Source organism: Cryptotermes secundus, unplaced genomic scaffold (assembly GCF_002891405.2).
Source record: "Cryptotermes secundus unplaced genomic scaffold, Csec_1.0 scaffold940, whole genome shotgun sequence".
Taxonomy (NCBI): Eukaryota; Metazoa; Arthropoda; class Insecta; order Blattodea; family Kalotermitidae; genus Cryptotermes; species Cryptotermes secundus.
In genome coordinates this window covers 113142-126911 of record NW_019730116.1, presented here as the reverse complement: position 1 = coordinate 126911, position 13770 = coordinate 113142, and the positions used below count along the sequence as shown (strand labels likewise).

At 40.8% G+C, this 13770-nt stretch overlaps 1 protein-coding gene across 2 annotated transcripts in view; it reads right to left on the bottom strand.

Moving 5' to 3' along the window:
- LOC111866258 (regulator of G-protein signaling loco) overlaps positions 1 to 13770 on the bottom strand; it is a 68837-nt gene that overhangs the window by 6234 nt on the left and 48833 nt on the right. For both annotated transcript variants that reach the window (XM_023855037.2, XM_023855038.2), the window contains 4 exons: positions 12542 to 12958; positions 8069 to 8266; positions 2795 to 2882; positions 10 to 167 (listed from right to left, as the gene is read on the bottom strand). In XM_023855037.2, the coding sequence (XP_023710805.1) occupies positions 10 to 167; positions 2795 to 2882; positions 8069 to 8266; positions 12542 to 12958 (861 nt within the window). The remainder of the gene's footprint in view (positions 1 to 9; positions 168 to 2794; positions 2883 to 8068; positions 8267 to 12541; positions 12959 to 13770) is intronic.

Genomic DNA, 13770 nt, shown 5'->3' with positions numbered 1-13770 from the left:
ATTCCGTACCCTGATAGATCCTTGATCTGATGCTGTATGAGTGGTCTCAGTAGCCTTCCCTTGCAACAACTCCTCAAATACCCGATTTGTGATTTCATCCAATGTTGGACCTGCAACCTTCAATCTATGCTGTGATGCCACAGTATGTGCCACCTCATTTTTCCAAGCTGAAAACATAAATGCTGCTTAGAACTTCTATTTTTATTTAGACTAGCAGAAAATGTAAAATTTAGACAATTTATATTTTCAATGACAACAATCACAGCCACAGCTATTATGCAATAATTGTAATCAAAGAAGTTAGAGCTGACAGCAATGTGTAATGTGCATTTCCTATTTAGGATGACTCTTATTCTTCACTCTACAAACTACTGGGGTTATTTGGAAGATTGTAAAATGTTACAATAAATATGACTGGTGAGATATAAGTGATATGGATGCAAGCAGCTGTCATCTAGAGGGTATGGTTAAGATCATGATAATTCCCAGTCATGATGTATGGTTACTTGCTTTGAACTAAAAATTTCCCACATTTAAGGCAAGCATTCCACTGTTGATGCAAAGCTCCTCAGCTTAACTCATGTTTCACAAGCTTTCACCATAGAGTCTACACATCTTGCTGTATTGGCACTTACACAAATATTGAATGGCAAAGGAAGGTAAGCTTTTCCTTGTGCTTAATTAATGAAGCACCGGAGTATTAAGATGTATGGGGGAATGGACATATAGCTCCAAGCAGCCTTAGCACTAGAAGGAAGCAAGCTATCAGTTTAACATCCTGACTGCTTTGCACCCAGAGAAAGTCTCTCCACTACTCACTCTTCCATATATTCCCACACATCTTATCATTAACATTAGCACTGATCACTTCTAACTGCAGCATTTTGAACAGAGAAAAGGGATTGGTCTAATTAAATATGAAATTACAGAACCTCATAACTGAAATGTTCATTTTCGAACTGCATGTGGCAACTAGACAGCAAAGGGCAGAAATACTGGTTCGCAATGAGTAATCTATTGTTCATGTAGATGGCACCAACCACTTTTCCACAAATGAATCATTTTCATGATAGAAGGACACCAATTTTATAAAATCGCAGATGAATGTTAGAAATACTTAATATATTTACTACATTCACCTATTCATGTAGTCATTTTACAGAACCATTGGTGATTATGTTAAGTCACCAAACTTTGTAATGTTCACTGTAACATAAATGCACACAGCATTAAGGTATGTCAGCGGAGGAGGGATTTTAAGATCTTCAATAAAATTTATCACTAAGGTATCCAAAATAACACAGCAAGGACTTAAAATAATAAGTCTTCATTATTTAAACATCTGTTGTTCTCTAAATAAATTAAATAATTTTCCCCCTACTTGTGTACGTGGTGTGTTAAAAAATTATCGAGCCTTCTTTTTTCCCGCGTAAACCAATGAAGCGCTGGAGGCTCCCTTCGGTGGATATGTGGAGGGGACATTCATGTGCAGTCGTGCATTTTATCCCGCCCGCAGAAAGCATCAGTAGCTGGCAGTTGGCTTATGAGTGAGGACGTGTAGTGAGCGCTCGTCGGATTCCAGTAAGGTGTAAAATGACGGAACAACATGAGCAGTGATACTGCATCAAATTTTGCCAAAAGCTTGGTGATACCCAAGTGGAAACCATTCGCAAGATTCAACAGGCTTTTGGGGATGATGCCAGGAGCAACTCACGGATAAAGGAGTGGTACAACCGCTTCAAAGATGGCTGCACATCAGTGGACAGCGAACCGCGTTCAGGCAGACCCTCAACAAGCCAAAATGAGAATGTCATTGAGCAAGTGCGGGCTTTGGTCATGGAGGACCGTCGTATCATAGTCTGAGAACTTGTGAATGAGATAGGGGTAAGCATTGGATCGGTACATTCAATTTTGACTGAGGATTTGGGCATGAGGAGAGTGTCTGCGAAATTCGTGCCGAAACTGCACATCTGATTCAGACTTTTGTCGCCAAACACAACATCCCTGTGGTTCGTCAGGCTCCCTATTCCCCTGACATGGCTCTATGTGACTTTCGGCTATTTCCCAAGCTGAAAATGTCGCTGAAAGGAACCCGATTTGAGTCAAGAGAACACATCACGAGGAATGTGACGGCCTGGCTGATCACCATTCCAAAAGATGCGTTCCAGAAGTGTTTCCAAAAATGGTGGAAGCGCGGGGAGAAGTGTGTGCATTACCAAGGAGACTACTTTGAAGGGGATTAGGGTTTTGTACCTCCAAATCAATAAATGTATTTCTGCCGACCAAAGGTTCGATACTTTTTGAACACACTACGTATGTAATGGAAAAAAGGCAGTACAGAATAATACAAGAAAAAATCTGTCGACTGCAGACAACACATACAGGTATATAATTAAAGAAATATAGTGATAAATTGAAATCGATAGTATCATTTAATCAAGATAACTGGGTACAGTAGCCTCTAAGTGGTGAATGTAATACACAGGTGATGGAGTTCATCCATAATTTCAAAAATTCAAATAACTTGTGAACTGTCAACTGAATAAGATCTCAAATGCGGGACACTACAAAAATACCTTGCAAAATTAAGGACACTGTCTTGTGGAAATGTGTTATACATGGACAACATACTTCCTCTGACAGCACAAAATGGAGATGTTGAATAAGTGACCTTTGGGGAGACCAAGAATAGACATAAGTGTAGGAGGAGAGCAGAGAGGAATAAAGAAGGCTATACTATAAGGCAACACAACTTGGAAACTGTAGAAGATTCACGATAATAAAAGTATTCTACCTTCTGCACTTCTTGTAAGCACCTGTAGACGCTGACTGTCTACTGATATGACAGGTGCACTAATCTCCACAACTTCGTTTTCACTCATCTGTGAACACAAAACAGGACATCATCCTGTAAGTAACTACACTGCAGGGTCAACAGAAGTTGATAGTTACTCACCCGTTCAAGAAATGATCTGCATTTATAAGAGAGAGAGAGAGAGAAAAAAAGTAAAGCTATCCCTGTAACAGGCCTTGGAGGCCCATAGGGTTGTGAAATGTTGAGGTTCCCACATTTTCTAGACAGTCGGCTCATAGATGGTGGTAAGGTTGTCAGCCTTACGTACTGGCTGCCCTTTACCCCCAAGAATATTCCTGGTACTCATTTCTGTTAGAGGCTGAGTTGACCCTATGGCCATAGTGAGGCTGGAAGGATTAGAAAAATTGAAAAAATTTAATGACCATGACCTTCCGGCTTGTAGCATAGTGCCTCAACCAACTATGCTACAGCGTACTTCCAGAACACAAAATGTACAATACTGTGTGCCAGTCACTCAATAATGAGCTGAATCTGCTGAAACCAGTCCACACCTTCATACCTTATTTCTTTGAAATTAATTTTAATATTACCAGTATCCACCAATCTACATACAAATCTCTAAAATGGTATCTTCACTTCTGAAAATGTTTCTTTACCTTCAGTTTTAATTTTCTTCCATCTTCACCCACCACCTGCGTTCCTGGAGGTTGTGTGTAAAAACACATTAGGAAAATTTAAACTCTGGATTCTCACTCCTCAAAGACAGCATGAATTTCAAGAACATAATGTTCATTTTAGTAAAACAAATGGGTCATAGAATAAAGTTTATAATTAAATACAGATTACACAGTGAAATTTTGGAGAAAACCATCACAGGTTCATGCACAAAAAATTAAATGCACAGGCAGTAGAAACATATGCAGAATCGGGTACAAGGCATGTTTAAGGGCCACCAGTAACCACTCTGAGCAGTTTTTTAATATCTTGTGAGTATCCTTCTCATTTTACTTTTAAGTTTCTTGTGCTGTTTGAACAGATGGTTTCATGCCACAAAATGAGGGTAGGTATTTCAATAATGGCTCTGAACATAACTTCCTGTGTACCTCTTCTAGAACTGCCTGACTAGCACTAGCAGAAGGTACAGGGTCCGGCGCAGAAACTTCCTTTTTGTGAAGACGCATTGTGAAGGGAGGGGCGGTCGCAGAGATGTGGGGATAGGCTTGGTGAACACAGGAGTCGCGGAAGTTTTTGTCTAATACCCCTCATTAGGAAACATGAGGTGGACGAGTGAGCAGCGTGTGTTTGTTGTCGAAGCCTATTTTTTGAACAACCATTCCTACATGGCAGTGCAATGTGCGTTCCATACTCACTTCAGAATTAAGCCCAGAGGTCTGGTTCCCATCTGAAAATTGATTGTTTTATGGGTAGAGAAATTTAGGACAACCAGGAGTGTGGTGAAAAAATCATCAGGATGACAATGGACTGTTACAACATCAGAAAATGTGAAGGCAGTTTGACCGTCGATTTTGAGATCTCCAAGATGCTCTGCTTCCAAACATGCAGTTGCCCTAGACATATCCAATTGTTCAATGCACCGAATTCTTCATGAACATCTTAATTTCCATCCCTATCAGATGGTTGTTGTGCAAGAAATTTCACCACTTGATTTCCAGAAGCGAATAATGGCGTGCAAAACGTTACTGGAAACTTCACCCCCTGACGCACTTGTTTTCTTTAGTGATGAGGCACATTTTCACCTATCTGGATATGTCAACAAGCAGAATATGCGCTACTGGAGTGGTAACAATCCCAGAGAGCTCCATGAGAGGCCACTTCACAGCGATAAGGTGACAGTATGGTGTGCGTTGTCAAGAGATGGAGTTATTGGCCCTTATTTTTTTTGAAGAAGACAATCATGCAGTTACTGTCAATTCACAGCAGTATGTGGACATGAATAGAAACTTTTTCAAACCAGCTCTTGAAGAAATGCATCTAGGAAATGTCTGGTTCCAACAGGAAGGTGCCACGGCCCACACAGCCCGAGCTTCGATGACAGTTTTGAGGGCAGAGTTCCCTGGACGGCTCATCTTGCTTCGAGGTGACATCCTGTGGGCAGCGCACTCACCTGATCTAATGCCCTCTGATTTTTCCTTATGGGGATACCTCAAGGCAGAGGTTTTTAAACATCGCCCCACAAACCTGCTTCAGCTGAAGAATGTTATTCGGCAGGAAGTAGCCCAAATTCCGGTTCACATGTTGGAACGTGCAGAGGGGAACTTCAGAAAACGGTTGCATCAGTGCATAGAGAAGGGTGGCCATTACCTTCAAGCTATTTTGTTTACAACTACATGATTTAAAACTTTAAAGTATGTTCTTTTATTAGCTAAACATAAATTTTGTCTATCAGCAATAATTTTTCTTTTATTCGACTTCTAAAAAAGGAAGTTCCTGCGCCCCACCCTGGACAAGGGGTAAGGCCAAATAAGCAACCAGCCTACCTGTGACATTTTGAGGTTTCCTCTCATTGTGAATGCTCCATATAAAATATGCCTTTCATAGTCACATTTCCTGACAGAAGTGAATGAGAAGGCTGGTTCCAACCTGACAGAAATAGGGGATAGCCTAGTATACAGAAAGTTGCAGCACAGATTAAGACACTAGGACCAGCATGTATGTACAAAGGTTGGATAAAAAGTAGTGGCAACACCTCTATGGCTCTGAAATGACTTTACTACCTGAGGTAAACACTCTTACATTACTTCAATATAATCACCCCCCATGTGTACCACCTTCTGCCAAATTTGTGGAAGGTGTCGTACACCATCAGCGCGTCCACTTCTGTTGATGTTCAGCAGTGACCGCCCTACAGCACAAATAATCTACGATTTTGTGTTGTAACATGTCCATTGCAGTGGTTCTTTCAATTTGGCAAGAAATCATAATCGCACGGACTCATATCAGGTGAGTATGGCAGATGTTGCAGTATCTCCCATCGCCAGCGGCGGAGATCCTTGACAGCGTCAGCAGTATGAGCCCTTGCATTTTCATGAAGGGTGATGGGGTTTGTTGCCAACAAGTGATGTTGCTTTCTCCTGAGTGCTGGACGAAGAAGATTATGCAGGAAACTGCAGTAGTAGGCAGTGTTTACTGTCTGTTGTTGAGGTACAGTGTGGTGCAGCATCACTCCATCAGTGTCATACCACAATGAACATCACCTTCACATTACTCTGTGTAGGGCGCACTTTCTTTGGATGAGGAGAGCCAGGATGCTTCCATTCATTTGATTGTCGCTTCAAGTGAGGTTCATATGAGCAAGCCCAAGTTTCATCCAGAGTGATGATCCTTCCAAGGAAGTCGTCGCCTTCCCTTTGGTACCAGTCCAACAAGTACTGTGCAATTGCATAACGTTGCCATTGTTGCACCTCAGACATTATATGGGGTACCCAACATGCTGCAATTTTGCGGTATCCAAGAATATTGTGCAGAAAGTGGAGCACGGTTTTGTGACATATGCCTACCTCAGCAGCTAACTCCCATGCAGCCCATCGACGATCGACATCCAGCAAAGAAGCAAGAAGCTGAACTGTGGGGTTGTCAACATGGGGTCATCCTGAATGATGGCTTTCCTGAATGGCATCCCTCCCTTCACGGAACAATTTCACCCATTGTGCCACTGTGCGATATCGCAAAGCAGCATCACCACATGCTTCTCGCAATCCCTGATAACAGTTTTGTGAACTACGACCTTGTGCAACTTCAATTTTTATCCAGGAGCACTGTTCTTGTTTCATAAACATGTTATTACGGTGCTTGAACTGGGCTCCTGCACTTCAAGACGATGCACAATGCAACTCAATGAAACACAACCAGAGTCACTCACTGCACTACTTCAACTGAACTTCTGCTATTAGCTACAGATGGCGCTAGTGCCACCTGACGCACATCTTTCATGTTACAGCAGTGTTGCCACTACTTTTTATCCAACCCTTGTATTATGGTACAAGGAGGAAGCTTAGCTGTAGGCTTGGACAACACACTTTAGTATTCCAGGCAGAAGAATGTGTCACTAAGGCAAGCAGAGTACAGAATATAGACATGGCCTACTGGGGAGTGGGGCAGGAGAAGAAACATCACAGACTTTGTTTAAAGCACCTGACAAATAACAGATGAATCAGAAAATTGTCAGGGGCTACCATTAACTCCTCATGAAACTGGCTGAACATAACAGAGTTCAGTTGACATGGGTGCCAGATCATAGGGGAACTGAAGGCAATGAAACTGCCAATCAGTTGGCATGAAATGGATCTGAATGTCAATTTAAAGGACATCAACTGGCATGTGACATCTCAGCAGGAGCTGCCAAGAACGTTGTCATGGACTGGATAAACAGAGCATATAAAAAATACTGGGAGTCTGTAACAGGGCTCAGACACATGAATGGTTTCCTTCAATAACACTCAGTAAAGAGGATGAGTGAACTACTAGAACTAAATAGGAACCAGTTGAGTTGGGTGAAAGGACTATTTACAAGACAATGTCACCTGAAAGGTCATCTTTTCAAATAGCGACTAGTTAGCTACCTCATCAGAAGGTGTCAGAACATCCTGTGCAACTTTGAGGCCTTTTAGCTCACTTATGATTTTGTCACTTGAGACTTCATTTTACAGAACCAGGCAACTACTTAAGACACCTAGCAAGGAAAGTACTACACTTAATCCAAAGAACTGGACTGTTAGGGGTTACCTAGAGGAGGATGTAAAACAGATCAAGGATAGACCCAATGTATGGGCCAATTTGTCCCACACCTTATTCATTCATTCAACACAATAACCTCAATCATTTCTGTAGCAACTTTTTCATGAAAGAACCAGACAAGACTTTCATTATAGTCGCTGAAATGTAATATGGATAGTGCAGCGGAGGAATTTAATTGCATTAATGATAAAAATTTTACCCATAATTCCACACGAGGGTTGTATTCATGATTTTGTCCGCAGTTCATCTGTGCACCTCTGGTACAGAAAGGAGACAAATGCATTTTATTTTTGTGCAGGATGAAATATATTAAATGCCACAAATTTCTGTTGAGCATGTAAATGAAAAAAGAGCCTTCTGTTGATTTCTATTCTGAAACACCTTTAAAAATCAAATTCTAAGAATGCTACTGCTCACTATGGTTCCACAGATGACAAAAGACCTTAATGATGAACACATCACACAACTGTCACACTACTACACAAGAATAATACTTACTAAACATAATGTAACAAGCTCCAGCTTGTAGCCATATTTATGCAGAATGGGTCGCAGAATTTCACCAAGTGATTTGTCAATTTTTGCCTTGACACCCACTGTCTTCCTGTTAGGGAGGTCAAGCCTGAACACAGCTCGTTGCTCAACATGAACTTCTTTGCCCGCCAGAATCGTGGAGTCTTCATCCAAGGAGAGTGGCTGAAGCAAGATACAGAACCAGTTCATCGGTCTCAAGCACAGGAGTTGAAGTGCACACTGATTTACATGGGGGGAGGGGTAAAGCTATCCCCATAACCAGCCTTGGAGGCCCATAGGGTTGTGAGATTTTGAGGTTCCCACAGTTTCTAGACAATCGGCAGTAAGGTTGTCAGCCTTACGTGCCGGCACCCTTTACCTCCAAGAATATTCCTGGTACTCATTTCTGTTAGAGGCTGAGTTGACCCCAGGGCCATAGTGCGGCTGGAAGGATTAGGCAAACTGAAAAAAATCCATCTCATCGGGATTTGATCCTGCGACCTTCTGGCTTGTAGCATTGTGCCTCAACCAACTACGCTACTGCGTGCCCCATGGAAAATGGAGTCTAATGTTAAAATGCATAAACAAAAACATTGTAGATATATAAAACCAAAACTGAATAAAATGGACAGACATGTTCCTGACAGATATTTTTAAAGGCAAACTTGTGATCAGAAAAGAGGCATCTAAAAAACAAACATGGCATTCAATAATGAGCTGACACATATACAGGGACATGGCACATACACTGGGATGTTTCTAAGAATGAAAACATTCTACAACTGTCAGTCATTATATGCACTGTCATTTTAATGCTTTCACAGCCATTGGGGAAGCCTCTGTGCCTGAGAATTCTGTAAGCAGTTACTCTGACTTGCCATACTATACTGAATTAGCGATGTTGTTCCAATCTACCTCATTCTCAATGACATCCAAGTTACATGTAATTAACTTTTTCATTCACTGAAGATATGTCTGAGGAGAAAAAGGAACTAATCTGAGCATGAAAATAAAATGCAAATACAGCTTAACTTGAAAAAAGAAAAGAAAACCACCTTTATTTAGAGATGAGGGGCCATAAGACTTGAGTTATTCGACAATGTGGACCATTCATAATACCATCCACAGCACTCAATAAACTACAAACTTCAGCAGTAATAGAGTTTTGTCTGATGTAACTGAGAAAGGAGAGGACATTGGGGGGTGGAGGACATTCACGGACACTCTCGTATATGGGCTCACAAATACAACAGATTTCATGCCTATTTCTGCCTTCATTAAGCAGAAAACTAAAAATTTATTCACTATGACCCAAATTATACAGGTAACTGGATGCAACATGATTTTATTGACAGAAAAAAGTTAAATTGCACCTTTCATTTATAACGAGGACTTTAAAACTGACATAACTGTCAAGCTGTACTGGGGCTCAGTACTGACGTCCTAGAACCCGTGTATAAAATTTATGACTAAACTTTATAAAATATGCCAGGATGAGAAACTCAAAAGTGAGGCTTCAAATAGTATACCAAAATGTACAGGGTCCTGATATATGTGTCCTAAGGTACAAGCATTAAAGGAAATTCAAGAATAAGACATGAAAAGCAAGCCAAGCTGTACAGGGCCCTGACATGCAAGTCCTAAAGTACATGCATAAGAGGAAAAACAAGAATAAGACATGAAATAAAATGCCAGGCTGTACAGAGACCTGACACACATTTCCAAACATAAAGTAATTAAAAAGTAAAGCTATCCCTCTACCAGGCCGTGGAGGCCCATAGGGTTGTGAGACGTTGAGGGTCCCACACTATCTAGACAATTGGCTCAAAGATGGCGGTAAGGTTGTCAGCCTTATGCAGTGGCCGTGCTTTACTCCCCAGGAAAATTATTTAATTAATTCCTGGTACTCATTTCTGTTAGAGGCTGAGTAAACCCCAGGGCCTAGTGCGGCTGGAAGGATTAGGTAAACTGAAAAAAAATCCAATGACCTCATCGGGACTTGAACCTGTGACCTCCCGGCTTGTAGCATAGCCCCTCAACCACTACACTACTGCATGCCCCCATTTCCAAACATCCATGCATAAATGGAAACTTAAGAATGAGGCATAAAATAGTATGCCAGGCTGTATGGAAGCATGAAGTACATAAGCTCCATGTATAGACTCCAAAACAAACACATGGAATGTGGAAATCTAAAATTTGAATAAATTATCCTTCATTCCCATCAACTTGGACAACCCAATACTGATCATAAATGCCAAAACATTCAACATACTATGATGATCATCCCCCAGAATGTCATGTAATATACCACAATATGGAAGGTATGGCATTCTTGGGTACAAAATGGACAGTCAATAGAACGATGTGAAATGGTAATAGGGTACCCACAGCGTACACAAGCTGGGGCTTCTCCATATAATGAATATCCATGTGTTAAACGAGTGTGCCTAATCTAGAACTGTGTGATGATGACCTCTTCGTTCCTAATGGAGCTGAAAGAGGACTGCCACAACTGTACTAACAGGTTCACAGCTCACAATATGATGCTCTGTGTGAGAGGTGATTTGTCTTTCTACGCCAAGGACACAGCATGAATAAGATAGGCACAGACATCTTTGCCCTCGGCGCTCTGCAGAGTCTCTATTGGCACACAATAGACACTGGATTGTTATGGAGATTTTGCACCAATAACTCCATCTGTGTAACTTGAAAATCTGCAGTCTTTTGCTGCAACCCTGGTCGTATGGGCTTGGCTAGCAGTACAGCAGCCAGGGAAGATGTTCTGCATGGGGAAGTTTGCCAGAGCCCATTCAGACATTGAACTGGATTTTGAACCACCAACATGTAATTACAAATGTTTGTATTAATTTAAATTCCCAGCAGTGAACAAGCTGAAATACTATTCAAACATTTGCTTAGAGTGACACAGTCCATCAAAATATATCGTGATAAGAGTTTTTCAAAAGAGGCCCCATGACTATTTTCTCCTGATCTATCCTAAACTACTGTTCTTCATCACTCTACCAATCAGCATTGAGTATCCTGCAGCTGACATTGAGCCATTAAACATAATAAGAAACAAATCAATGAGATCATGGTGGATATGAACACATACAACTGGAATGAGCAATGACATTTTCCTTGGCCATATTGGGGGTGGGGGGCTCAGAGATGAAATGTGTGGGACATATGTTCTTAATTTACTTATCGATTGTATATGATATAGCATCAGAAATGAGAATAACTGTGAATGATGAACCGGGAAGGATACAGAAGAAAATAGGTGTGGAGTATTTTAAGATACCATCCTTGCATTTTCATGAAGGAAATGAGAAAAAATAATGAAATATATTATTGATTATTGATTATTAGATCTACAAAATATTATGGCACGTCTGCTGAAAGGCAGAATTGTAAAGCCAGCAGACAGCCATTATAGAAAACAGCTCTGCAAACATGCCCATTGCTAGGCAATGGCTCAGCAGCTGTCATATGATGGCCGCAAAAGACATGCATGCAACAACACAGCTGTTGGAAGTGATGTTTTCTGTGTGGTCCGCGCCAAGGCTACAAAACAAGGAGCAGTTTGCAGTAAGTCAAGACATAACCTGCTGCACAAGCCTGCATTGACAGAAAACCTCTGTATATCTTCTATAAATGTTACTTAAAGGGTGCATAGAGTCCATAATGACCTGCATGCTGTGACAGCACAGATACACACCCATGCTGACACTATGATGCAACTAATGTCGTGCCTACACAGAAAGACCAACTCCTCCCATGTTGAGGAGGCTCCATTCCTAAACATGCAAATGTTAGGACAGAACAAAAATTTTAGTCATGGATCTCAAAGAGACTGAAGCCAGCAATGACTGTGTTGGTGAGGACCAACAGTGATTTAAACGCACAGGTTTAGGACAGAACAAAAATCTTAGTCATGGATCTCAAAGAGACTGAAGCCAGCAACGACTGTGTTGGTGAGGACCAACAGTGATTTAAATACACAGGTTTAGGACAGAACAAAAATCTTAGTCATGGGTCTCAAAGAGACTGAAGCCAGCAGTGACTGTGTTGAAGACCAACAGCGATTTAACCAACTGACCGATTGACAGGTAGTCTTCAGTTAGAAAACTAGGAGGTTTGTGTGATATGGCTGCCAGTCTGTGAGGATGAGCCCAGGAACATTCACTGTTGGACGAGATTACCCAGCAGCACAGTGAAGACTGTGATTGAGAACACTAGTCTGTGTGTGACAGTGAACTGTAAAGTGTAGTAATGAGTTGCAAAAGTGTGCAGTAAGTTCAATTACCAATCCAAACCCCATCTACAGACTCTTAACACATGGAAATATGAAGTAAACTGACTTACGACTACAAGCACCAAACACAGTTTTGATGACTGACTTTTGAAAACATCCCCCTGGAATGAAAGCCAAGATACAATACTGGCACTTACCTTTACACTAGTACCATCAAACACTTCGAATGCAGAGTAATGAAGGCCTCGCTTGTCTAGCAGCCGCAGTACTAGGTCACGTACAGATTCGCTACTTCGTGTCTGCACAACTGTAGTTGCACCATCAGGCAAGATTACACGACACAGAGTACAGCAGCTCTCCCCTTCTCCTGAGGTTACAGACTGCCTACTGAATGATCCTCTCAAGGCAAGGTCCCATGATGCAAGAGAAGATCTACTACTGGTGACATCACTACGAACAGACACTGTGTCCTCTGTGTCATGTTTCTGTTGAAGCATCCTCAGCTTGTTGTACTCTGATTCCCCACGATCCTTCGATTTGGAGCGATTCTTTCTGTGCCATGGTAGCAATGATTTTCGATGACGGTCCTCTGCATCACTTCTACTTTTCTTCAACTGCAAAATGAAAAGTTTTTAGGACAAAATTGCATTAGCTGTACTTGTATATTTAATTGCATAACTTTCTTCATTGTGTAATTTATTCTAACTTAATTTTGAGAATGAAATAACTCAATATGATATAGCTTGCCACCCTTACTTTACCACAACATTTCAATATATTAGAAGCTAATATTTAAGACAGGAATACAAAATATAAGTCCTTACCATGGCCAGCACAATGTGAATATGTCATATCAACAACATTAAATTTAAAGGATCCAAAGAGAATACAAATACAAACCAACACCTATTTCCAAATCTAGCATTTATCTGAAAATGAAATATTCATCGTATCTGCCATCATTCATGTAAACAGTAAGCTGTTATGCAAAACACAAACAAAATAAACTGTTTTTGGCTAACACAAATCTGAGCATGCAAATATTTAGTAAATACAAAATAAGTATTTTTATAGCATCTCACTAGAATGAACACGAGTGTATACTGTTATATTTTAGCGTCCTGTTGCACTGATTTAAGTCCACGATTTATTTTATCCGTCTTCTAGTGCATACATTCATCTATCCCCTCTTCTCACTCTCACTACATGTTTCGGCACAAATGTGCCATCTTCAGGTGCTGATCCAATCCACGACAAACTAGTTCATTGCATGCCTTGTCTATACATACTAAAATAACTAAAATATATATTTATCATATATACTGATAAATGTTAAGTGTTAAAATATTAAAATTATACAGCATATTTCATTCTTACGTCGTGTTTCATTACGCGAGTCACGTCTATCATCGTCTGTTGGAGCACT